The 25,937-nt window shown below is 49.5% G+C and overlaps 2 protein-coding genes across 5 annotated transcripts; both read left to right on the top strand.

Moving 5' to 3' along the window:
• Positions 1–1,626: 1,626 nt before the first annotated feature.
• On the top strand, positions 1,627–14,056 carry rem2 (RAS (RAD and GEM)-like GTP binding 2). Of its 3 annotated transcripts, none has more exons than XM_088634316.1 (5): positions 1,627–2,032; positions 4,623–4,965; positions 7,731–7,804; positions 9,173–9,350; positions 11,001–14,056. In XM_088634316.1, the coding sequence occupies exons 2-5, from the start codon at positions 4,629–4,631 to the stop codon at positions 11,285–11,287; spliced, it is 876 nt and encodes a 291-aa protein (XP_088490442.1). In that variant the 5' UTR covers positions 1,627–2,032; positions 4,623–4,628; the 3' UTR covers positions 11,288–14,056. The 3 variants fall into 3 exon arrangements, with proteins under 3 accessions (XP_088490442.1, XP_088490444.1, XP_088490441.1); XM_088634318.1 differs by lacking the exon at positions 1,627–2,032 and adding an exon at positions 2,050–2,133; XM_088634315.1 differs by lacking the exon at positions 1,627–2,032 and having other exon boundaries at positions 2,216–4,965.
• Positions 14,057–19,912: 5,856 nt separating this feature from the next.
• mdp1 (magnesium dependent phosphatase 1) lies at positions 19,913–25,079 on the top strand. Of its 2 annotated transcripts, XM_088634336.1 has the most exons (7): positions 19,913–20,146; positions 20,689–20,749; positions 20,982–21,089; positions 21,370–21,477; positions 21,939–22,024; positions 23,948–24,049; positions 24,773–25,079. In XM_088634336.1, exons 1-7 carry the CDS (start codon positions 20,113–20,115, stop codon positions 24,859–24,861), a joined length of 588 nt encoding a protein of 195 aa, XP_088490462.1. In that variant the 5' UTR covers positions 19,913–20,112; the 3' UTR covers positions 24,862–25,079. The 2 variants fall into 2 exon arrangements, with proteins under 2 accessions (XP_088490462.1, XP_088490461.1); XM_088634335.1 differs by lacking the exon at positions 23,948–24,049 and having other exon boundaries at positions 19,928–20,146.
• The last annotated feature ends 858 nt before the right edge of the window (positions 25,080–25,937 follow it).

Below are 25,937 nucleotides of genomic sequence, written 5' to 3'. Positions count from 1 at the left end.
ACAATGGGGGGCTTATCGTCATAAAGGCCCTGTAGTTCAGAGCTCTCAGGCCATTGTCAGTCAGAGCTATAGAGAGTAAACTATAGAGCACACAATGTTACACACACAAACACACGTATAGACTCGCACAGTTAGAAAAACACATTCAGACACACACAGAGACACACAGTTACACTGTTAGATGTAAACTCACATAGACACACACAAGAGCTGACAGCAGTATATACACACACAGACACACACGAGAGCTGACAGCAGTATACACACAGACACACACAAGAGCTGACAGAAGTATACACACACACAGACACACACAAGAGCTGACAGCAGTATACACACACAGACACACAAGAGCTGACAGCAGTATACACAAACACAGACACACACACAAGAGCTGACAGCAGTATACGCACACAGACACACACGAGAGCTGACAGCAGTATACACAGAGACACACACAAGAGCTGACAGCAGTATACACACACACAGACACACACAAGAGCTGACAGCAGTATACACACAGACACACACACAGGAGCTGACAGCAATATACACACACAGACACACGAGAGCTGACAGCAATATACACACACAGACACACGAGAGCTGACAGCAGTATACACACACACAGACACACACACAGGAAAGCTGACAGCAGTATACACACACACAGACACACACAAGAGCTGACAGCAGTATATGCACACAGACACACACAAGAGCTGAAAGCAGTATATACACAGACACACACGAGAGCTGACAGCAGTATACACACACACAGAGACACACAAAAGGTGAGAGCAGTATACACACACACAGACACACACAAGAGCTGACAGCAGTATACACACACAGACACACACACAAGAGCTGACAGCAATATACACACACAGACACACGAGAGCTGACAGCAGTATACACACACACAGACACACACACAGGAAAGCTGACAGCAGTATACACACACACACAAGAGCTGACAGCAGTATACACACACAGACACACACACATGAGAGCTGACAGCAGTATACACACACACACAGACACACAAGAGCTGACAGCAGCATACACACACAGACACACACGAGAGCTGACAGCAGTATACACACACACAGACACACACAGGAAAGCTGACAGCAGTATACACACATACAGACACACACGAGAGCTGACAGCAGTATACACACACACTGACACAAACACAAGAGCTGACAGCAGTAAAGACACACATAGACACACACAAGAGCTGACAGCAGTATACACACACACAGACACACACACAGGAAAGCTGACAGCAGTATACACACACAGACACACACAAGAGCTGACAGCATTATACACACACACAGACACACACAAGAGCTGACAGCAGTATACACACAGACACACAAGGGAGCTGACAGCAGTATATACACACACACAGAGACACACACAAAAGGTGAGAGCAGTATACACACACACAGACACACACACAAGAGCTTACAGCAGTATACACACACATAGACACATACACAAGAGCTGACAGCAGTACACACACACACACAGACACACGAGAGCTGACAGAAGTATACACACACACACAGACACACAAGAGCTGACAGAAGTATATACACACACAGACACACAAGAGCTGACAGCAGTATACACACAGACACACACAAGAGCTGACAGAAGTATACACACACACAGACACACACAAGAGCTGACAGCAGTATACACACACAGACACACAAGAGCTGACAGCAGCATACACACACACAGACACACACGAGAGCTGACAGCAGTATACACACACACACAGACACACACACAAGAGCTGCCAGCAGTATACACACACACAGACACACACACAAGAGCTGACAGAAGTATATACACACACAGACACACACACAAGAGCTGACAGCAGTATACACACACACAGACACACACACAAGAGCTCACAGCAGTATACACACAGTTTCTCCCCATAGGCGTTTTAAACGCCACTCGCTGTCCTGTGCTGCCGCCTGCTGGTCGCCCTGGGGAATTGCAGGTGATCGTCTTTGACTTGGCCGCCGTGCGCTTCTCTGAGCGACCTGACCCGTCCGGCCGGCGGGTCCTGTCCGAGGCGCTGCTCGCCCGGGCCGAGCCGCAGTGCGTGAGTCATCGTGCGAGGCGTGCTGCCACACACACGCGCGCGTGTGCGCGGTCACGGGACAGAGGCGGGGGGAGAGGGGAGGGGGCTGAGGGGGCGGGAGGAGAGAGAGAGAGGGGAGTACAGGTGTCTCCCGCCAGCCCGCGCGGCTCGGCTCAGTCGTCAGTGGCAGGGAAGCGCGTTACAACAGACACCGCGACCACACGCGCGGACAGGAGACAAGACACCCGGGCTTCCACGCACGGACAAGAGACATCCGAGTGCACGCACCGACAGACACCCGCGACCACACGCGCGGACAATAGACCAGAGACACCAGCGCCCACAGACACGGACAACTGAGGACACGCACAGACAGACACCCTCTAGTGCCCACGCACAGACACAGATTTACACGGGCGCACGGGTCGGTCCGGCGCATAGGTGTGGAAAAAACACCACAGGGACTCTCGCGCTCCCGCCCCCGGGCGAGCAGTGGTGTTCACGCGCTCGGGCACGCCGGGAGAGCCGCGGGCGGACACCCACGCGTGGACCGAGGGCGGAGCACGGTGAGTGGGGCGGTACCCCGCGGGGCAGGGGGCGTGGAACGGTCACGGAATGTGGCAGCAGGTCGCCTCGCCGGATGGTCTGGCGAGACGGCGCGGCTGTCGTAGCGGGGGAGCCGCAGGGAGCTCTGGGAACGAGTCCAGCCTGGGGAACCTGCACGTTCCCTGTGTGTTGGTGTGGGTTAGCGGCCACCGCCCTGACCCGCCGGCCCCGTAAATCTGTGTGTCTGTGTGTCTGTACAGCATGTGTGTGTGTCTGTGTGTACTTGTGTGTCTGTACAGCATGTGTGTGTGTGTGTGTCTGTGTGTCGATGTGCATGTGGGTGAGTGTGTGTGTCCGTGTGTCGATGTGCATGTGGGTGAGTGTGTGTGTCTGTGTGTGTCTGTGTGTCTGTACAGCGTGTGTGTGTGTCTGTGTGTCGATGTGCATGTGGGTGAGTGTGTGTGTCTGTGTCGATGTGCATGTGGGTGAGTGTGTGTGTCTGTGTCGATGTGCATGTGGGTGAGTGTGTGTGTTTATTTGCATGTGTATGTGCACGTGTGACAGTCACGGTTCCACGCGGGGTCTTGCCCCCGCCGCCCGTTCAGTCCCCCACACCTGGGCGTGAACCCGGGTCTCTGGTAACACAGCAGGGCACCAGCCCAGGGAGCTGAAGGAGACCTCCCCAGCCCAGGCAGCTGAGGACCCTGCTACGCACAGGGAGGGCGCTGACGTCACCACACCAGCTCCGCTACACACGGCTGTGTGTGTGTGTTCGTGGTTCTGTGTGTGTGCATGCATGTGCCTTTGTGAAAGTGTGTGTATCGGTGTGTGAGTTTGTGGTTCTGCGTGTGTGTCAGTGCCTGTGTGTGGAGGTGTGTGTGTCAGTGCCTGTGTGTGTATCTGTGTGTGAGTTTGTGGTTCTGCGTGTGTGTCAGTGCCTGTGTGTGGAGGTGTGTGTGTCAGTGCCTGTGTGTGTATCTGTGTGTGAGTTTGTGGTTCTGCGTGTGTGTCAGTGCCTGTGTGTGGAGGTGTGTGTGTCAGTGCCTGTGTGTGTATCTGTGTGTGAGTTTGTGGTTCTGCGTGTGTGTCAGTGCCTGTGTGTGGAGGTGTGTGTGTCAGTGCCTGTGTGTGTATCTATGTGTGTCAGTGCCTGTGTGTGTATCTGTGTGCGAGTTTGTGGTTCTGAGTGTGTGTCAGTGGCTATGTGTGTATCTGTGTGTGTCAGTGGCTGTGTGTGTATCTGTGTGTGTGTGTGAGTTTGTGGTTCTGTGTGTGTGCATTCATGTGTCTTTGTGGAGGTGTATGTATCTGTGTGTGTGTCAGTCCCTGTGTGTGTGAGGTGTGTGTACTGTATGTCAGTGCCTGTGTGTGTATCTGTGTGTGTCAGTGGCTGTGTGTGTATCTGTGTGTGTCAGTGGCTGTGTGTGTATCTGTGTGTGTGTGTGAGTTTGTGGTTCTGTGTGTGTGCATTCATGTGTCTTTGTGGAGGTGTATGTATCTGTGTGTGTGTCAGTCCCTGTGTGTGTGAGGTGTGTGTATCTGTGTGTGTGGTGTGTGTGTGGTGTGTGTGAGGGAGTGTATCTGTGTGTGTGTGGTGTGTGTGAGGGAGTGTATCTGTGTGTGTGTGGTGTGTGTATCTGTCTGTGAGTATTCAGAACCCCAGCCTGACAAGCTGTAGGACCGGCGCCTGACCCGGTTCTGGACCAGGTGTCTGGTCAGTATTCAGAACCCCAGCCTGACAAGCTGTAGGACCGGCGCCTGACCCGGTTCTGGACCAGGTGTCTGGTCAGTATTCAGAACCCCAGCCTGACAAGCTGTAGGACCGGGGCCTGACCCAGTTCTGGGGTGCCTGGCTGATGCAGTGTGGGGGACTGGGGTACCCCTCTCCCTGCTCACAGGATCTCGAGAGATCATTAATGACGTGCTCTTAATCAGCGCAGCTCCTCTCTCCCCCCGTCAGCGCACCATGACTCTCTCCAGCGCCCCCCCACATCGCAGGGGCAGCACCCCCCTGCCCATCAAGCACCAGCTCAGGAGGGAGGAGGCCGTGTCCGAGGACGGAGACTGGACGTCGGGCCTCGCCGGGCCCAGCCCTCCGCCGATCGGCTTCGGCCCCGCCTCCGAAGAGGCAGGGGGCGGGGACAAGGAAGCGGGGGAGAGAGGCTGCCCCCCCGATAGGGATGAGGACGGACCAGTTCGGATCGCGCTCCTGGGGCAGAACGGGGTGGGGAAGTCCTCGCTCGCCAGCGCCCTCTCTGGGATAAACGACAGAACTGCATCCGTCGACTCCGACAATGTTGTTGGTAAATTAACACTGACAGAGCAGTGTGAGACTCTCCAGGCTGGACTGGACTGACTGGACTGTGATCTTGATTAGTGATTCACTGAGATTATAATCAGACTCCACTGACACTGACAGAGCAGTGTGAGACTCTCCAGGCTGGACTGGACTGACTGGACTGTGATCTTGATTAGTGATTAACTGAGATTATAATCAGACTCCACTGACACTGACAGAGCAGTGTGAGACTCTCCAGGCTGGACTGGACTGACTGGACTGTGATCTTGATTAGTGATTCACTGAGATTATAATAAGACTCCACTGACACTGACAGAGCAGTGTGAGACTCTCCAGGCTGGACTGGACTGACAGGACTGTGATCTTGATTAGTGATTCACTGAGATTATAATCAGACTCCACTGACACTGACAGAGCAGTGTGAGACTCTCCAGGCTGGACTGACTGGACTGTGATCTTGATTAGTGATTCACTGAGATTATAATCAGACTCCACTGACACTGACAGAGCAGTGTGAGACTCTCCAGGCTGGACTGGACTGACTGGACTGTGATCTTGATTAGTGATTCACTGAGATTATAATCAGACTCCACTGACACTGACAGAGCAGTGTGAGACTCTCCAGGCTGGACTGGACTGACTGGACTGTGATCTTGATTAGTGATTCACTGAGATTATAATCAGACTCCACTGACACTGACAGAGCAGTGTGAGACTCTCCAGGCTGGACTGGACTGACTGGACTGTGATCTTGATTAGTGATTCACTGAGATTATAATAAGACTCCACTGACACTGACAGAGCAGTGTGAGACTCTCCAGGCTGGACTGGACTGACAGGACTGTGATCTTGATTAGTGATTCACTGAGATTATAATCAGACTCCACTGACACTGACAGAGCAGTGTGAGACTCTCCAGGCTGGACTGACTGGACTGTGATCTTGATTAGTGATTCACTGAGATTATAATCAGACTCCACTGACACTGACAGAGCAGTGTGAGACTCTCCAGGCTGGACTGGACTGACTGGACTGTGATCTTGATTAGTGATTCACTGAGATTATAATCAGACTCCACTGACACTGACAGAGCAGTGTGAGACTCTCCAGGCTGGACTGGACTGACTGGACTGTGATCTTGATTAGTGATTCACTGAGATTATAATCAGACTCCACTGACACTGACAGAGCAGTGTGAGACTCTCCAGGCTGGACTGGACTGACTGGACTGTGATCTTGATTAGTGATTCACTGAGATTATAATCAGACTCCACTGACACTGACAGAGCAGTGTGAGACTCTCCAGGCTGGACTGACTGGACTGTGATCTTGATTAGTGATTCACTGAGATTATAATCAGACTCCACTGACACTGACAGAGCAGTGTGAGACTCTCCAGGCTGGACTGGACGGACTGGACTGTGATCTTGATTAGTGATTCACTGAGATTATAATCAGACTCCACTGACACTGACAGAGCAGTGTGAGACTCTCCAGGCTGGACTGACTGGACTGTGATCTTGATTAGTGATTCACTGAGATTATAATCAGACTCCACTGACACTGACAGAGCAGTGTGAGACTCTCCAGGCTGGACTGGACTGACTGGACTGTGATCTTGATTAGTGATTCACTGAGATTATAATCAGACTCCACTGACACTGACAGAGCAGTGTGAGACTCTCCAGGCTGGACTGGACTGACTGGACTGTGATCTTGATTAGTGATTCACTGAGATTATAATCAGACTCCACTGACACTGACAGAGCAGTGTGAGACTCTCCAGGCTGGACTGGACTGACTGGACTGTGATCTTGATTAGTGATTCACTGAGATTATAATCAGACTCCACTGACACTGACAGAGCAGTGTGAGACTCTCCAGGCTGGACTGGACTGACTGGACTGTGATCTTGATTAGTGATTCACTGAGATTATAATCAGACTCCACTGACAGCGCAGTGTGAGACTCTCCAGGCTGGACTGACTGGACTGTGATCTTGATTAGTGATTCACTGAGATTATAATCAGACTCCACTGACACTGACAGAGCAGTGTGAAACTCTCCAGGCTGGACTGGACTGACTGGACTGTGATCTTGATTAGTGATTCACTGAGATTATAATCAGACTCCACTGACACTGACAGAGCAGTGTGAGACACTCCAGACTGGACTGGACTGACTGGACTGTGATCTTGATTAGTGATTCACTGAGATTATAATCAGACTCCACTGACACTGACAGAGCAGTGTGAGACTCTCCAGGCTGGACTGGACTGACTGGACTGTGATCTTGATTAGTTATTAACTGAGAGTATAATCAGACTCCACTGACACTGACAGAGCAGTGTGAGACTCTCCAGGCTGGACTGACTGGACTGTGATCTTGATTATTGATTCACTGAGATTATAATCAGACTCCACTGACACTGACAGAGCAGTGTGAGACTCTCCAGGCTGGACTGGACTGACTGGACTGTGATCTTGATTAGTGATTAACTGAGATTATAATCAGACTCCACTGACACTGACAGAGCAGTGTGAGACTCTCCAGGCTGGACTGGACTGACTGGACTGTGATCTTGATTAGTGATTCACTGAGATTATAATCAGACTCCACTGACACTGACAGAGTAGTGTGAGACATTACAGACTAGACTGAATGTACATTGACCATATTTTTATTTTAAATTATAATTCTAAAGCATTAAACAACTACTGATTATAATCTATACCAAGGAATTAAAGGCTGATGTGACTCTATTCCAGAAGATGGATATGTGAGGACAGTGATAGTGGATGAAGAGGAGGTAACCGTCATTGTATACGACAACTGGAAACAGGTGGATCTCCGTCCCTATCTCTGAGATTGTGTTTAGTTGGTTCTGTTTTTTATCTATCAATCAGTGTGTCTGTATGAACCCCTCTCTCTCAGTGCAGTGTTAATGTACTGGAGTGTCCAGTCAGTCAGTGTGTCTGTATGAACCCCTCTCTCTCAGTGCAGTGTTAATGTACTGGAGTGTCCAGTCAGTCAGTGTGTCTGTATGAACCCCTCTCTCTCAGTGCAGTGTTAATGTACTGGAGTGTCCAGTCAGTCAGTGTGTCTGTATGAACCCCTCTCTCTCAGTGCAGTGTTAATGTACTGGAGTGTCCAGTCAGTCAGTGTGTCTGTATGAACCCCTCTCTCTCAGTGCAGTGTTAATGTACTGGAGTGTCCAGTCAGTCAGTGTGTCTGTATGAACCCCTCTCTCTCAGTGCAGTGTTAATGTACTGGAGTGTCCAGTCAGTCTGTGTGTCTGTATGAACCCCTCTCTCTCAGTGCAGTGTTAATGTACTGGAGTGTCCAGTCAGTCAGTGTGTCTGTATGAACCCCTCTCTCTCAGTGCAGTGTTAATGTACTGGAGTGTCCAGTCAGTCAGTGTGTCTGTATGAACCCCTCTCTCTCAGTGCAGTGTTAATGTACTGTAGTGTCCAGTCAGTCAGTGTGTCTGTATGAACCCCTCTCTCTCAGTGCAGTGTTAATGTACTGGAGTGTCCAGTCAGTCAGTGTGTCTGTATGAACCCCTCTCTCTCAGTGCAGTGTTAATGTACTGGAGTGTCCAGTCAGTGTGTCTGTATGAACCCCTCTCTCTCAGTGCAGTGTTAATGTACTGGAGTGTCCAGTCAGTCAGTGTGTCTGTATGAACCCCTCTCTCTCAGTGCAGTGTTAATGTACTGGAGTGTCCAGTCAGTCAGTGTGTCTGTATGAACCCCTCTCTCTCAGTGCAGTGTTAATGTACTGGAGTGTCCAGTCAGTCAGTGTGTCTGTATGAACCCCTCTCTCTCAGTGCAGTGTTAATGTACTGGAGTGTCCAGTCAGTCAGTGTGTCTGTATGAACCCCTCTCTCTCAGTGCAGTGTTAATGTACTGGAGTGTCCAGTCAGTCAGTGTGTCTGTATGAACCCCTCTCTCTCAGTGCAGTGTTAATGTACTGGAGTGTCCAGTCAGTGTGTCTGTATGAACCCCTCTCTCTCAGTGCAGTGTTAATGTACTGGAGTGTCCAGTCAGTCAGTGTGTCTGTATGAACCCCTCTCTCTCAGTGCAGTGTTAATGTACTGGAGTGTCCAGTCAGTCAGTGTGTCTGTATGAACCCCTCTCTCTCAGTGCAGTGTTAATGTACTGGAGTGTCCAGTCAGTCAGTGTGTCTCTATTAACCCCTCTCTCTCCAACAGGACCTGTCGTTGCTGAACTGTGAAGTGTGTTTGCTGGTGTTCTCAGTGACAGACAGGCGCAGTTTCCATCGTGCAGCACAACTCCGCCTCCAACTGCGCGAGAGTCACCCCCAAACCCCCATCATCCTCGTGGGGAACAAGACTGACCTGGTGAGGTCACGGGAGGTCAGCGCAGAGGGTGAGCCAGCTTTGTGTTGTGGCTTCATGCAATGAAATGTCTTTATACAGTATGTCTCAGTGGACACTCTGCTGTACAGGCTGGTCTCCCCTTCATTCAGATGAGGTACACTTTCTCTCTCCCCTGATCTGTGCAGGTTGGGGTACAGTCTGGGGTACAGTTTCTCTCTCCCTGATCTGCTGTGCAGGTTGGGGTACAGTCTGGGGTACAGTTTCTCTCTCCCCTGATCTGTGCAGGTTGGGGTACAGTCTGGGGTACAGTTTCTCTCTCCCTGATCTACTGTGCAGGTTGGGGTACAGTCTGGGGTACACTTTCTCTCTCCCCTGATCTGTGCAGGTTGGGGTACAGTCTGGGGTACACTTTCTCTCTCCCCTGATCTGTGCAGGTTGGGGTACAGTCTGGGGTACACTTTCTCTCTCCCCTGATCTGTGCAGGTTGGGGTACAGTCTGGGGTACAGTTTCTCTCTCCCCTGATCTGTGCAGGTTGGGGTACAGTCTGGGGTACAGTTTCTCTCTCCCTGATCTGCTGTGCAGGTTGGGGTACAGTCTGGGGTACAGTTTCTCTCTCCCCTGATCTGTGCAGGTTGGGGTACAGTCTGGGGTATAGTTTCTCTCTCTCCTGATCTGTGCAGGTTGGGGTACAGTCTGAGGTACAGTTTCTCTCTCCTCCTGATCTGTGCAGGTTGGGGTACAGTCTGGGGTACAGTTTCTCTCTGCTCCCCTGATCTGCTGTGCAGGTTGGGGTACAGTCTGGAATACATTTTCTCTCTCCTCCTGCTCTGTGCAGGTTGGGGTACAGTTTCTCTCTGTTCCCCTGCTCTGCTGTGCAGGTTGGGGTACAGTCTGAGGTACAGTTTCTCTCTCCTCCTGATCTGTGCAGGTTGGGGTACAGTCTGGGGTACAGCTTCTCTCTGATCCCCCTGATCTGCTGTGCAGGTTGGGGTACAGTCTGGGGTACAGTTTCTCTCTCCTACTAATCTGTGCAGCTTGGGGTACAGTCTGGGGTACAGTTTCTCTCTCCTCCTGATCTGTGCAGTTTGGGGTACAGTTTCTCTCTGCTCCCCTGATCTGCTGTGCAGGTTGGGGTACAGTCTGGGGTACAGCTTCTCTCTACTGCTCCTGATCTGTGCAGCTTGGGGTACAGTTCCTCTCTGTTCCCCTGATCTGCTGTGCAGGTTGGGGTACAGTCTGGGGTACAGTTTCACTCTCCTCCCCCTGATCTGTGCAGGTTGGGGTAAAGTACTGACTGGACTGTGATCTTGATTAGTGATTAACTGAGATTATAATAAGACTCCACTGACACTGACAGAGCAGTGTGAGACTCTCCAGGCTGGACTGGACTGACTGGACTGTGATCTTGATTAGTGATTCACTGAGATTATAATCAGACTCCACTGACACTGACAGAGCAGTGTGAGACTCTCCAGGCTGGACTGGAGTGACTGGACTGTGATCTTGATTAGTGATTCACTGAGATTATAATCAGACTCCACTGACACTGACAGAGCAGTGTGAGACTCTCCAGGCTGGTGCAGTGTTAATGTCCAGTCAGTGTGTCTGTATGAACCCCTCTCTCTCAGTGCAGTGTTAATGTACTGGAGTGTCCAGTCAGTGTGTCTGTATTAACCCCTCTCTCTCTGTCTCTCTCAGAGGCTCATTCCAGTGCTCTCCTGTTTGAGTGTCAGTACTATGAGATCTCTGCTTCTCTGGATCACTGCACCTCCGAGCTCCTCGAGGGAGCTGTCCGCTGTGCACGGGGCTGGTCCACCTGGCAACCAGGCAGCGGGGTCGGTGGTGTGTTTGGGCTGGTCAGAAGGGAGAGTCTGACCTCACGGGCTAAGAGGTTTCTGTCCAGTCTAGTTCCACGTTATCCCAGTAGTGCAGGACGATTCTTTCGGCAGAAGTCACGTTCTTGTCATGATCTTAGCTCTCTGTGATACTGAGAGGGAAGGAGAGACACTGAGAAGATAAGGAAACACTGAACATAGAAACCTATACAAGACAAAGATTAATAAAAACCCTGAAATAAACACTAGAGACTCTCTTTATAAAGAGAGATTAATACACACCCTAATATAGACCCTAGAGACACTCCTCACACAGAGAGATTAATACAGACCCTAATATAGACCCTAGAGACACTCCTCACACAGAGAAATTAATACAGACACAAATATAGACCCTAGAGACACTCCTCACACAGAGGGATTAATACAGACTCTAATATAGACCCTAGAGACACTCCTCACACAGAGAAATTAATACAGACTCTAATATAGACCCTAGAGACACTCCTCACACAGAGGGATTAATACAGACTCTAATATAGAGCCTAGAGACACTCCTCACACAGAGAGATTAATACAGACCCTAATATAGACCCTAGAGACACTCCTCACACAGAGAAATTAATACAGACTCTAATATAGACCCTAGAGACACCCCTCACACAGAGGGATTAATACAGACTCTAATATAGACCCTAGAGACACTCCTCACACAGAGAGATTAATACAGACCCTAATTTAGACCCTAGAGACACCCCTCACACAGAGAGATTAATACAGATCCTAATATAGACCCTAGAGACACTCCTCACACAGAGAGATTAATACAGACACTAATATAGACCCTAGAGACACTCCTCACACAGAGGGATTAATACAGATCCTAATATAGACCCTAGAGACACCCCTCACACAGAGAGATTAATACAGACCCTAATATAGACCCTAGAGACACTCCTCACACAGTGATATTAATACAGACACAAATATAGACCCTATAGGCAATCCTCACACAGAGAGATTAATACAGATCCTAATATAGACCCTAGAGACACCCCTCACACAGAGAAATTAATACAGACTCTAATATAGACCCTAGAGACACTCCTCACACAGAGAGATTAATACAGACCCTAATTTAGACCCTAGAGACACCCCTCACACAGAGAGATTAATACAGATCCTAATATAGACCCTAGAGACACTCCTCACACAGAGAGATTAATACAGACACTAATATAGACCCTAGAGACACTCCTCACACAGAGGGATTAATACAGATCCTAATATAGAGCCTAGAGACACTCCTCACACCGAGAGATTAATACAGACACTAATATAGACCCAAGAGACACTCCTCACACCAAGAGATTAATACACGCACAAATATAGACCCTAGAGACACTCCTCACAGAGATAGATTAATACAGATCCTAATATAGACCCTAGAGACACTCCTCACACAGAGGGATTAATACAGATCCTAATATAGACCCTAGAGACACTCCTCACACAGAGAGATTAATACAGACACTATTACAGACCCTAGAGATACTCCTTGCACAGAGACATTAGTATGGACCCTAGAGACACAATTAAGACATATTGATATAGGCCCTAATATATAAACAGTATAGATACAACTAACACAGTCACCAGAAACATAATTAAAGAAAAAGATGAATATATACTTTGGATATGTCTTCTTCATGAAGTGTGATTTTGACTGTTGTTGAGACAATAGAGTCACAACTAACACAAGCATTAATGCAATATCTAATTCAGACTAGTATTTATTCTGATTTTTGACCTCAGTCTATTCTGTCATATTTTAGTGGCATATATTGTACATTACACAAATCATATTTATAATTGTCTGTTAATAAGGACATAAGCAGAATCAACATTGGCACTAGCACTAGTTTCTATAATATCCTCTCTACATGAAATTTATGTGCACAGTCAAATTAACTCATTACGAGGCAGAGCGGTGGCCCTGTGACTAAGGGTCTGTGCCTGTGATTGGAAGGTTGCCGGTTCAAATCCCACAGCCGGCAGAGGAATCCTCCTCGTTGGGCCCCTGAGTGAGGCCCTGAACCCCAACTGCTCCAGGGGCGCTGTACAATGGCTGACCCTGCACTCTGACCCCAAGCTTCTCTCCCTGTCTGTGTGTCTGTGTCTCATGGAGAGCAAGCTGGGGTCTGAGAAAAGATGAATTCCTAATGCAAGAAATTGTATAGGGCTAATAAAGCAACATTATTATTATTATTATTATTATTATTACATTATAGAGGAGACAGTAAGAGAGGTCAATAATAAACACACACAACAGGACGGGAGATACAGTGAGAGAAAGAGAGGAGATCACAGAGAAGCCCTCAGTAATACACACACACAACAGGACAGGAGACACAGTGAGAGAGAGGAGATCACAGAGAAGCCCTCAGTAATAAACACACACAACAGGACAAGGAGACACAGTGAAAGAGAGAGAGGAGATCACAGAGAAGCCCTCAGTAATAAACACACACAACAGGACAAGAGACACAGTGAGAGAGAGAGAGGAGATCACAGAGAAGCCCTCAGTAATAAACACACACAACAGGACAGGAGACAGTGGGCGAGAGGAGATCACAGAGAGGCCCTCAGTAATACACACACACACAACAGGACAGGAGACACAGTGAGAGAGAGGAGATCAAAGAGACGCCATCGGTAAGAAACACATTCGAACCGTCAGATGACAAAACTGCAGGAATGGAAAAGAGATTAATTTAATTTTAATTTTATGTCATTCTAAAGCCATCTCACCTCAATACTTTGAATTTCAATATCTGTAAATATTATTACAATACTGTATCGTACAGGACTTGGGACTAGCTTGTCACACTTTAAAGAATAAATATGATTTTGGTCAGATTTCTTCTAGCGTGTTTTGTGATGCTTATTGATTGTAAAAACCTGTGTTCTAAAGATTTCCACCAAGACAGTCGGTTTGATAGCAACAGTCTGTCAGTGTGTAAGTATGTCAGTTACTGTCAGACACCCTGAGTACATCACTCAGTCACTGTCTGTCAGTGTGTAAGTATGTCAGTTACTGTCAGACACTCAGAGTACATCACTCAGTCACTGTGTCTGTCTATGGGTGTGTCAGTGTGTTAGTCACCCTGTCAGTGTGTCAGTCAGCCTGTGAGTGTGTCAGTCAGGCACTGTGTCAGTGTGTCAGTCAGCCTGTGAGTGTGTCAGTCAGGCACTTTGTCAGTGTGTCAGTCAGCCTGTGAGTGTGTCAGTCAGGCACTGTGTCAGTGTGTCAGTCAGCCTGTGAGCGTGTCAGTCTGTCAGTCAGTGACTGTGTCAGTGTAGTCAGCCTGTCAGTGTGTCAGTCAGTCACCCTGTCAGTCTGTCAGTCAGTGACTGTGTCAGTGTAGTCAGCCTGTCAGTGTGTCAGTCAGACACTTTGTCGGTGTGTCAGTCAGCCTGTGAGTGTGTCAGTCAGGTTCTTACTCAGAGACACAATACAGAACAACCCCAGGCGCTCAGAGAGGCAGAGAGAAAGGTGGTTTGCCGAGGCAGACAAGGTGACAGTTGCCTGGTGACTGTTGTCAAGGAAACCAGAGTCTGGATTCTTATGACAGAGGAATCCTCTCACCCTGCTTCTGCGAGGGAGGGAGAGGAGAACTGGAGGAAGAAGAGAAAGAAAAGTCATCTGATAACTGGGAGCAGATCAAATAATACAGAGCCAGGAGAACAGCATGAAATATTGAGTGTGTGAGTCACTATCTCCATGACTAATTTAGTGCTTCAGTTACTGAGAAAGTCAAACAATACCTTCATAAGTCAACTTGAGTTTCTAACGCAATAATAAACACACACACACAACCGGACAGGAGACACAGTGAGAGAGAGGAGATCACAGAGAGGCCCTCAGTAATACACACACACAACCGGACAGGAGACACAGTGAGAGAGAGGAGATCACAGAGAGGCCCTCAGTAATACACACAACAGGACAGGAGACACAGTGAGAGAGAGGAGATCACCGAGAAGCCCTCAGTAATAAACACACGCGACAGGACAAGAGACACAGTGAGAGAGAGAGGAGATCACAGAGAATCCCTCAGTAATAAACACACACAACAGGATAGGAGACACAGTGAGAGAGAGGAGATCACAGAGAGGCCCTCAGTAATAAACACACACGACAGAACAGGAGACAGTGAGAGAGAGGAGATCACAGAGAGGCCCTCAGTAATAAACACACACGACAGAACAGGAGACACAGTGAGAGAGAGGAGATCACAGAGAGGCCCTGAGTAATAAACACACACAACAGGACAGGAGACACATTGAGAGAGAGAGGAGATCACAGAGAGGCCCTCAGTAATAAACACACACAACAGGACAGGAGACACAGTGAGAGAGAGGAGATCACAGAGAGGCCCTCAGTAATAAACACACACAACAGGACAGGAGACAGTGAGAGAGAGGAGATCACAGAGAGGCCCTCAGTAATAAACACACACGACAGGACAGGAGACACAGTGAGAGAGAGGTGATCACAGAGAATCCCTCAGTAATAAACACACACGACAGGACAGGAGACACAGTGAGAGAGAGAGGAGATCACAGAGAAGCCCTCAGTAATAAACACACACAACAAGACAGGAGACACAGTGAGAGAGAGGAGATAAAAAATAATCATTTTCTGCATATCTATTTGCACTCATCTGAAGCTCCTTTAAGAAATATAATTTCTCTGCTGAAGTGTTCCTTCATTCGTGACTCTCAAATCTCTCAGAATGACTCACTCTCCTGGCAAAATTCCTGAGGGGGGGTGGGTGGCGGAGATAGAGAACCTACAGTACATTAACACTGCACTGAGAGAGAGGGGGTAATACAGACACACTGACTGGACACTCCAGTACATTAACACTGCACTGAGAGAGAGGGGTTCATACAGACACACTGACTGACTGGACACTCCAGTACATTAACACTGCACTGAGAGAGAGGGGTTCATACAGACACACTGACTGGACACTCCAGTACATTAACACTGCACTGAGAGAGAGGGGTTCATACAGACACTCTGACTGACTGGACACTCCAGTACATTAACACTGCACTGAGAGAGAGGGGTTCATACAGACACACTGACTGACTGGACACTCCAGTACATTAACACTGCACTGAGAGAGAGGGGTTCATACAGACACACTGACTGACTGGACACTCCAGTACATTAACACTGCACTGAGAGAGAGGGGTTCATACAGACACACTGACTGACTGGACACTCCAGTACATTAACACTGCACTGAGAGAGAGGGGTTCATACAGACACACTGACTGGACACTCCAGTACATTAACACTGCACTGAGAGAGAGGGGTTCATACAGACACACTAACTGGACACTCCAGTACATGAACACTGCACTGAGAGAGAGGGGTTCATACAGACACACTGACTGACTGGACACTCCAGTACATTAACACTGCACTGAGAGAGAGGGGTTCATACAGACACACTGACTGACTGGACACTGCGGTACATTAACACTGCACTGAGAGAGAGGGGTTCATACAGACACACTGACTGACTGGACACTCCAGTACATTAACACTGCACTGAGAGAGAGGGGTTCATACAGACACACTGACTGACTGGACACTCCAGTACATTAACACTGCACTGAGAGAGAGGGGTTCATACAGACACACTGACTGGACACTCCAGTACATTAACACTGCACTGAGAGAGAGGGGTTCATACAGACACACTGACTGACTGGACACTCCAGTACATTAACACTGCACTGAGAGAGAGGGGTTCATACAGACACACTGACTGGACACTCCAGTACATTAACACTGCACTGAGAGAGGGGTTCATACAGACACACTGACTGGACACTCCAGTACATTAACACTGCACTGAGAGAGAGGGGTTCATACAGACACACTGACTGACTGGACACTCCAGTACATTAACACTGCACTGAGAGAGAGGGGTTAATACAGACACTTTCTACATTCTACGGCATATTTCCAGTCTGCTGTGAGAGAGCACATTTTCACAGGTTTGAGAGAAATATGTTTCTGAAAATCACTTCACTCTCAGTTGACAACTGTTATGTCTCTCACAGTGTGGCACTTACCACTGCCTCTCACACAGAAACACACTGCCACACACACACAAGCTGAAGTAAGTGTCCTGGCAGATTTGTGTAGGAAGTGTGTCTGTTTCCATGGATATGAGCAATACTGAGACACAGAGGAGGAAGACGAACTTCCTGGAGGAGAGGAGAGAGGAGAGAGAGAACAGAGAGAGTGGAGATAGGGAGAAAGAGGGGAGAGGGAGGAGTGAGAGAGCGGAGAGAGAGGGGAGAGAAACTGGACACAGACAGACCTGGCTGTCCAGAGAGGATAGGTTCAGTGACCACAGCCTGGACACAGAAACTGGACACAGACAGACCTGGCTGTCCAGAGAGGACAGGCTCAGTGACCACAGCCTGGACACAGACAGACCTGGCTGTCCAGAGAGGATAGGCTCAGTGACCACAGCCTGGACGCAGAAACTGGACACAGACAGACCTGACTGTCCAGAGAGGACAGGCTCATTGACCACAGCCTGGACACACACAGACCTGGCTGTCCAGAGAGGACAGGCTCAGTGATCACAGCCTGGACACAGACAGACCTGACTGTCAAGAGAGGACAGGCTCAGTGACCACAGCGTGGACACAGAAACTGGACACATACAGACCTGGCTGTCCAGAGAGTACAGGCTCAGTGACCACAGCCTGGACACAGACAGACCTGACTGTCCAGAGAGGACAGGCTCAGTGACCACAGCCTGGACACAGAAACTGGACACAAAAAGACCTGACTGTCCAGAGAGGACAGGCTCAGTTACCACAGCCTGGACACACACAGACCTGACTGTCCAGAGAGGACAGGCTCAGTGACCACAGCCTGGACACACACAGACCTGGCTGTCCAGAGAGGACAGGCTCAGTGATCACAGCCTGGACACAGACAGACCTGACTGTCAAGAGAGGACAGGCTCAGTGACCACAGCGTGGACACAGAAACTGGACACATACAGACCTGGCTGTCCAGAGAGTACAGGCTCAGTGACCACAGCCTGGACACAGACAGACCTGACTGTCCAGAGAGGACAGGCTCAGTGACCACAGCCTGGACACAGAAACTGGACACAAAAAGACCTGACTGTCCAGAGAGGACAGGCTCAGTTACCACAGCCTGGACACACACAGACCTGACTGTCCAGAGAGGACAGGCTCATTGACCACAGCCTGGACACACACAGACCTGGCTGTCCAGAGAGGACAGGCTCAGTGATCACAGCCTGGACACAGACAGACCTGACTGTCCAGAGAGGACAGGCTCAGTGACCACAGCGTGGACACAGAAACTGGACACAGACAGACCTGAATGTCCAGAGAGGACAGGCTCAGTGACCACAGCGTGGACACAGAAACTGGACACATACAGACCTGGCTGTCCAGAGAGGACAGGCTCAGTGACCACAGCCTGGACACAGACAGACCTGACTGTCCAGAGAGGACAGGCTCAGTGACCACAGTTTGAACATAGAAACTGGACACAGACAGACCTGGCTGTCCAGAGAGGACAGGCTCTGTGACCACAGCCTGGACACAGACAGACCTGACTGTCCAGAGAGGACAGGCTCAGTGACCACAGCCTGGACACAGAAACTGGAGACAAACAGACCTAACTGTCCAGAGAGGACACGAGCAGTGACCACAGCCTGGACACAGAAACTGGACACAAAAATACCTGACTGTCCAGAGAGGACAGGCTCAGTTACCACAGCCTGGACACAGACAGACCTGACTGACCAGAGAGGACACGAGCAGTGACCACAGCCTGGACACAGAAACTGGACACAAAAAGACCTGACCGTCCAGAGAGGACAGGCTCAGTTACCACAGCCTGGACACAGACAGACCTGACTGTCCAGAGAGGACAGGCTCAGTGACCACAGCGTGGACACAGAAAGTGTACCCATTCCTCTCTTCTCCTCTCTCTCCCTCCCTCTCGCCCCCACTTCTCTTTCCTCTCTCCCAGAACGGAACAGGCTGCCCAGCCCTGTTGTTGAAGCTGATACCCTGGCTTCTCTCCAGACACAGCTGGGTGAGACCCCCCCAGTCAGGACAGGAGGCTCCTCTTTACACAGAGGGTGGTGGGGGTGTGGAACAAGCTGCCCAGCCATGTTGTTGAAGCCGATACCCTGACTTTTCTCCAGACACAGCTGGATGAGATCTTGGGATCCATTATTTAGTAACAACCAGACGAGTCAGTGTGGCCTCATTCACTGGTACCCTGCCTGAAGCTGCAGGTTCACCTGTACAATATATACCAATTGAACTTCCTACTGGATCTCTCGCAAGGGAACCTTTATTAATCTTCTTCGTGAACAAATCGACACAGTATTCTCTACACACGAGGTCCAGCAAGAGCGCTGTACAGTTTAACACAACATTACTGGACTGCAATTCTCCCCTTCCAATCGCACAGAGCACAGACAGGGAGAAACAACTCTGTCGAGAAAAAGAGAGCAGGCAGGGAAGAAATAAAAAGCGAAACACCGGTAAGATGCACAAACAGCAAAGGAGTGGAATCTGAATCGGAACACACGAATCAAAACAGACGCAGGTTTTGACTTCTCGTTGCCCTGGTAACGAAAAAAGAAAAAAGGGAGCGCTCCGCGTCTCGCTAGGGATTGTGGGGTGGTAGAGGTCCGTAGCGCGTTACGTCAGCGCCGCGTCCGTCATGTTTCGTTTCCGCACTTTCGAGCAGAGCTAATTCAGAGAAAGCCGGCCAGCGCAATTAAAAAGGAAAAAAAAGAGAGAATCCTATAACACATCGCCGATTCACTTCGGCGGGGGGTCGCATCGGACCAGAACCGGGCTGTCCCGTTCTGAGTATGGCCAAACCCAAGCTGATCGTGTTTGATTTAGGTAAGATCTCCTCCCCTACGCGTCTGTCAAACCCGAGGTGATCGGAGGAGAATTTCGTGCAATGAAATCTACATGTCTGAACCCCTCTCTCTCAGTGCAGTGTTAATGTACTGGAGTGTCCAGTCAGTGTGTCTGTATGAACCCCTCTGTCCAGTCAGTCAGTGTGTCTGTATGAACCCCTCTCTCTCAGTGCAGTGTTAATGTACTGGAGTGTCCAGTCAGTCAGTGTGTCTGTATGAACCCCTCTCTCTCAGTGCAGTGTTAATGTACTGGAGTGTCCAGTCAGTCAGTGTGTCTGTATGAACCCCTCTCTCTCAGTGCAGTGTTAATGTACTGGAGTGTCCAGTCAGTCAGTGTGTCTGTATGAACCCCTCTCTCTCAGTGCAGTGTTAATGTACTGGAGTGTCCAGTCAGTCAGTGTGTCTGTATGAACCCCTCTCTCTCAGTGCAGTGTTAATGTACTGGAGTGTCCAGTCAGTCAGTGTGTCTGTATGAACCCCTCTCTCTCAGTGCAGATGAACCTGTCTCTCTCTCTCTCTCAGATTACACTCTGTGGCCGTTCTGGGTTGACACACATTTTGATCCTCCCTTTCGCAAGGAGAAGTAAGTCATGAATTAAAGGCTTCATGCACTGACGTTCTCCAGGTAGTAACACAGCTGTTCTCTTTAACTGACCTGTTTCACTTGCTCTGGTTGTTAATGTGATGAGTAAACTGGAGTAAACTGGAGTCCAGTCGCGTAGCGGCCTGATCCGCTCCAGGTTGTCGAAGTGCTCTCAGGCCACGTATCACCCCTTCAGTGTGGACAGTCAGAATGTCTCCCCCTTTTCTGTCAGGGAGGAGGTGCTGGACTCTCGGGGTCACCGCGTTGGCCTGTACCCCGAGTCTGCCGAGGCCCTGAGGTCCCTGCGCTCTCTGGGCTTCACGCTGGCCGCTGCCTCTCGGTGAGGAGACCCCCGTCCTCGTGTGCCTGCAGTAGGGGCCGTATTCTGAGCGCCTCTCTCCTCTCTCCTCTCTCTCAGACTCTCTCCTCTCTCTCTCTCAGGACTGGGGAAGTGAAGGGCCAACCAGCTTCTCTCTCTCCTCTCTCCTCTCTCCTCTCTCCTCTCTCCTCTCTCCTCTCTCTCAGACTCTCTCCTCTCTCCTCTCTCCTCTCTCTCTCCTCTCTCCTCTCTCCTCTCTCCTCTCTCTCAGACTCTCTCCTCTCTCCTCTCTCTCTCTCAGGACTGGGGAAGTGAAGGGAGCCAACCAGCTTCTCTCTCTCTTTGGCCTTGACCAGTACCTGTCCTTCAAGGAGATCTACCCGGGGTCGAAGGTCACGCACTTTGAGAGGTGACGTGTGTGGTGGGACGATGGTGAACTTTGGGGTACAGATGATACTGTTGTGCGCTCGTCTCTGTGTGCCCCGTGATGGACTGGTGTCTGGTCCAGGGTGTGTGACTGAAATGGAATGGAACTGGATGGTGTCGGTGACAGTGATGATGATGGTGCTGGTGATGTAAGTGATGGTGTTGGTGATATTGATAATGATGTTGTTGTATTGGTGATGGTGATCTTGATGGTGATGATGGTGATAGTGTTGATTATAATGATGGTGAGGAGGATGATGGTGATATTGATAACGATGTTGTATTGGTGATGATGGTGATATTGATGCCGACGATGGTGATAGTGTTAATTATAATGATGGGGAGGGTGATGTTGGGGATATTGATGATGATGGTGATGCTACTGATGATGATGATGATGATGATGGTGTTATCGATATTGATTATGATGTTTTCTGCCTCCAGGCTGCAGCAGCTCTCTGGCTGTCAGCTCTCAGAGATGATGTTCTTCGATGACGAGAGAAGAAACATCAATGATGTCAGCAAGCTTGGTAACTAGCATAGCTCTGTAAACAGACTGACTGAGGGCCTAACCTCCTTTATCTGTGCCTGTCTGACTGGCAGTCTGATTCTGCAGCCTCTTCCAACACACAGCACACCTGAGAGTTACAGTCAGGATACAGCACACCTGTGAGTTACAGTCAGGATACAGTCAGGATACAGCTCACCTGTGAGTTACAGTCAGGATACAGCACACCTGTGAGTTACAGTCAGGTTACAGTCAGGATACAGCACACCTGTGAGTTACAGTCAGGATACAGCACACCTGTGAGTTACAGTCAGGATACAGCACACCTGAGAGTTACAGTCAGGATACAGTCAGGATACAGCACACCTGTGAGTTACAGTCAGGATACAGCTCACCTGTGAGTTACAGTCAGGTTACAGCACACCTGTGAGTTACAGTCAGGTTACAGTCAGGATACAGCTCACCTGTGAGTTACAGTGAGGATACAGCACACCTGTGAGTTACAGTCAGGATACAGTCAGGATACAGCACACCTGTGAGTTACAGTCAGGTTACAGTCAGGATACAGCACACCTGTGAGTTACAGTCAGGATACAGCTCACCTGTGAGTTACAGTCAGGATACAGCACACCTGAGAGTTACAGTCAGGATACAGCACACCTGTGAGTTACAGTCAGGTTACAGCACACCTGTGAGTTACAGTCAGGTTACAGTCAGGATACAGCTCACCTGTGAGTTACAGTCAGGATACAGCACACCTGTGAGTTACAGTCAGGATACAGTCAGGATACAGCACACCTGTGAGTTACAGTCAGGTTACAGTCAGGATACAGCACACCTGTGAGTTACAGTCAGGATACAGCTCACCTGTGAGTTACAGTCAGGATACAGCACACCTGAGAGTTACAGTCAGGATACAGCACACCTGAGAGTTACAGTCAGGATACAGTCAGGATACAGCACACCTGTGAGTTACAGTCAGGTTACAGTCAGGATACAGCACACCTGTGAGTTACAGTCAGGATACAGCTCACCTGTGAGTTACAGTCAGGTTACAGCACACCTGTGAGTTACAGTCAGGTTACAGTCAGGATACAGCACACCTGTGAGTTACAGTCAGGTTACAGTCAGGATACAGCACACCTGAGAGTTACAGTCAGGATACAGTCAGGATACAGCACACCTGTGAGTTACAGTCAGGTTACAGTCAGGATACAGCACACCTGTGAGTTACAGTCAGGATACAGCACACCTGAGAGTTACAGTCAGGATACAGCACACCTGTGAGTTACAGTCAGGATACAGCACACCTGAGAGTTACAGTCAGGATACAGTCAGGATACAGCACACCTGTGAGTTACAGTCAGGTTACAGTCAGGATACAGCACACCTGTGAGTTACAGTCAGGATACAGCACACCTGTGAGTTACAGTCAGGATACAGCACACCTGTGAGTTACAGTCAGGATACAGCACACCTGAGAGTTACAGTCAGGATACAGCACACCTGTGAGTTACAGTCAGGTTACAGTCAGGATACAGCACACCTGTGAGTTACAGTCAGGACACATTGCTGTCTCTGTGGTCTGGCCTCACACCCCTGTATCGCGCTGATCCCTGTCTGTGACAGAAGCTACCGTGGTCTGATATCTCCTCTTCTGGCTTTGAACTTACATCAGGGTAACAGAGGAACAAGTACAGGCTTACTCCATGCTGAAAAGAGAAGAAAAGACACACAATGTTTTGGCCTTCTTCACCCGAAACGTTCAGCAGGAGTAAACCTTGACTTGTTCCTTTGCAGCCTACGCCTGCTGACGCCGCTCCCTGCTCGAACTACAGGAGGGCTGCGTTTAAAAGCTCAGTGGGCTGGAAGGAGCTGTTTTACATCCCCACGCGTCTTCCTACTGTATACTGAGCGAGAAATACCTTCTTGTCTTAAAATCCAGCTGCTGAAGACGCGCGAGATCCCACACTCGCCGTGTTTGAGCGGCTGCTTGCTTTCTGTGGCCTCTTGGCTCCCCCTAGTGGCCACACGGCGCACCAGCAAGGTGTGAGTGATTACGAGGTGGGGAATTTGAGCTTGTGTGTGTGTGTCCCAGTGTGTGAGATATTGCTGTTTGATCTGTGCTGTGATGTGGTTGAGTCTGGGTTGTGGTGCTCTAGCAGTGCTGTCCTGAGGCTGGTTAGTGTTGGTGTGGCTCAGGTCGGTGAGCCTCAGGACCAGCTGCCTCAGGGGGCTCTGTTTTGGGCTCAGCTCTTGGCTCAGCAGGGCTTTGTGGTGGTAGGAGTTTTAATCGCTGTTTTTTAGGTGTAGCCAATACTTTAATATTCTTTTCTGTATGTTTATCAATAGTGGGTACTGGCCTAATTCGGCCCTGCACCCGTTGTTGGGAGTTTTTCTCTGCACATGGAGGATGATTCTACAGATCTCCATGTGCAGAGTTTCTGTGGGGTGTTTGTCCCATTGGGTGTAATCCTGGTCTGTGAGGGGACCCCACACTTCACTGCCGTATAGGGCAATGGGTTGGATTACACTTTCAAATATTTGGAGCCAGATTCTTGTTGGTGGGTTGATGTTGAAGAGCCTCCTTCTTATTGCGTAGAAAGCCCTGAGTGCCTTCTCCCTCAGTGCCTTCACTGCCAGGTCAAAACTCCCGGAAGAGCTGATGGTGAGACCGAGATATGTGTAGCTGGATGTGTGCTCCAATGTGTTGTTGTTCAGTGTGAATTTGTACCTGTTCCCTCTCTCTCTTTCTCTCTCTCTCTCTCAGGGGTGCACTGCGTTCTTGTGGACGACGGAATAACGAAGAAGTTGATTAACGAGGAGCTCGTTAAGTTCTCCCAGCGCCAGCAAGCGTGACCCAGGGGACCCGCCGCCCTGCGATCCGTATCAGTCCCGTCTGGGGATCCCGGGTGGAAGATGAAGATGATGATGACGGTGGTGATAACATTTTAGGACTGAGAATGTTTTAAAGGAACGGTCTGGGACCTAGTTTTATCTCGGCAGGGTGTGGAGGCGCTCGGCGACGGTAGACTGTACTGTACTGGCACCTGTCACTAAAAATTATTCTTCATCAACGTGTAGCGTTTCGCTCTTTCAAGACTCTGTGTGTCCACGGGGGGGCGCTGGAGAGCAGGACCGAGAATAATAATAATAATAATAATAATAATAATAATAATAATAATAATAATAATAATTGCTTACACTTATATAGCGCTTTTCTGGACACTCCACTCAAAGCGCTTTACAAGTAATGGGGATCCCCTCCACCACCACCAGTGTGCAGCCCCACCTGGATGATGTGACGGCAGCCATAGTGCGCCAGAACACTCCCCACACACCAGCTCTCAGTGATGAGGCCAGTTCAGAGACGGGGATTATTAGGAGGCCATGATTAGTAAGGGCCAATTGGAAATTTGGCCAGGACACTGGGGTCACACCCCTACTCTTTTCGAGAAACACCCTCGGGTTTTTAATGACCACAGAGAGCCAGGACCTCAGTTTTACGTCTCATCCGAAGGACGGCGCCTGTTTACAGTATAGTGTCCCCATCACTATACTGGGGCATTAGGACCCACATGGACCGCAGGGTGAGCGCCCCCTGCTGGCCCCCAGAATGACCAGGCTGACGCAGTCTGACCCTGGGACATTCGCTCACGAAACTGCAGTCAGTGGTGTCTGGACACGGAGAAGCTCGGTAATGTGTAACTTCCAGTACGATGCAAAAACTGAGAAGAAAAACTTAGCAGAATTTGAAAACAAATTGAACAAATATGGAAGGATAAAGAAATTCACACTGCGACAGTCCTGAATACATTTTAAATGCAATTTTCAAACCTGCCACCAGAGGGGGATGTGATTCCATCATTAAAAATGTTCCGTGTATAATAAGGATGTCTGTATATTCTGGGCCACTCCTTATAAGAAGGACATGA

The sequence above is a fragment of the Lepisosteus platostomus genome, chromosome 6 (genome assembly GCF_059453375.1).
Source record: "Lepisosteus platostomus isolate fLepPlt1 chromosome 6, fLepPlt1.hap1, whole genome shotgun sequence".
NCBI classification, from domain to species: Eukaryota; Metazoa; Chordata; class Actinopteri; order Semionotiformes; family Lepisosteidae; genus Lepisosteus; species Lepisosteus platostomus.
Note: the sequence above shows the minus strand (reverse complement) of the source record. Positions and strands in the feature narration are given on the sequence as shown.

Excerpts from the sequence above, each read along its gene's own strand:
- rem2 (XM_088634316.1), top strand. The coding sequence starts at position 4,629 with ATGACTCTCTCCAGCGCCCCCCCACATCGCAGGGGCAGCACCCCCCTG. Across the intron at positions 4,966-7,730 it reads CGACTCCGACAATGTTGTTG|AAGATGGATATGTGAGGACA; the intron begins GTAAATTAACAC and ends ACTCTATTCCAG. Across the intron at positions 7,805-9,172 it reads TATACGACAACTGGAAACAG|GACCTGTCGTTGCTGAACTG; the intron begins GTGGATCTCCGT and ends TCTCTCCAACAG.
- mdp1 (XM_088634336.1), top strand. The coding sequence starts at position 20,113 with ATGGCCAAACCCAAGCTGATCGTGTTTGATTTAG. Across the intron at positions 21,090-21,369 it reads ACGCTGGCCGCTGCCTCTCG|GACTGGGGAAGTGAAGGGAG; the intron begins GTGAGGAGACCC and ends TCTCTCTCTCAG. Across the intron at positions 24,050-24,772 it reads CCACACGGCGCACCAGCAAG|GGGTGCACTGCGTTCTTGTG; the intron begins GTGTGAGTGATT and ends TCTCTCTCTCAG.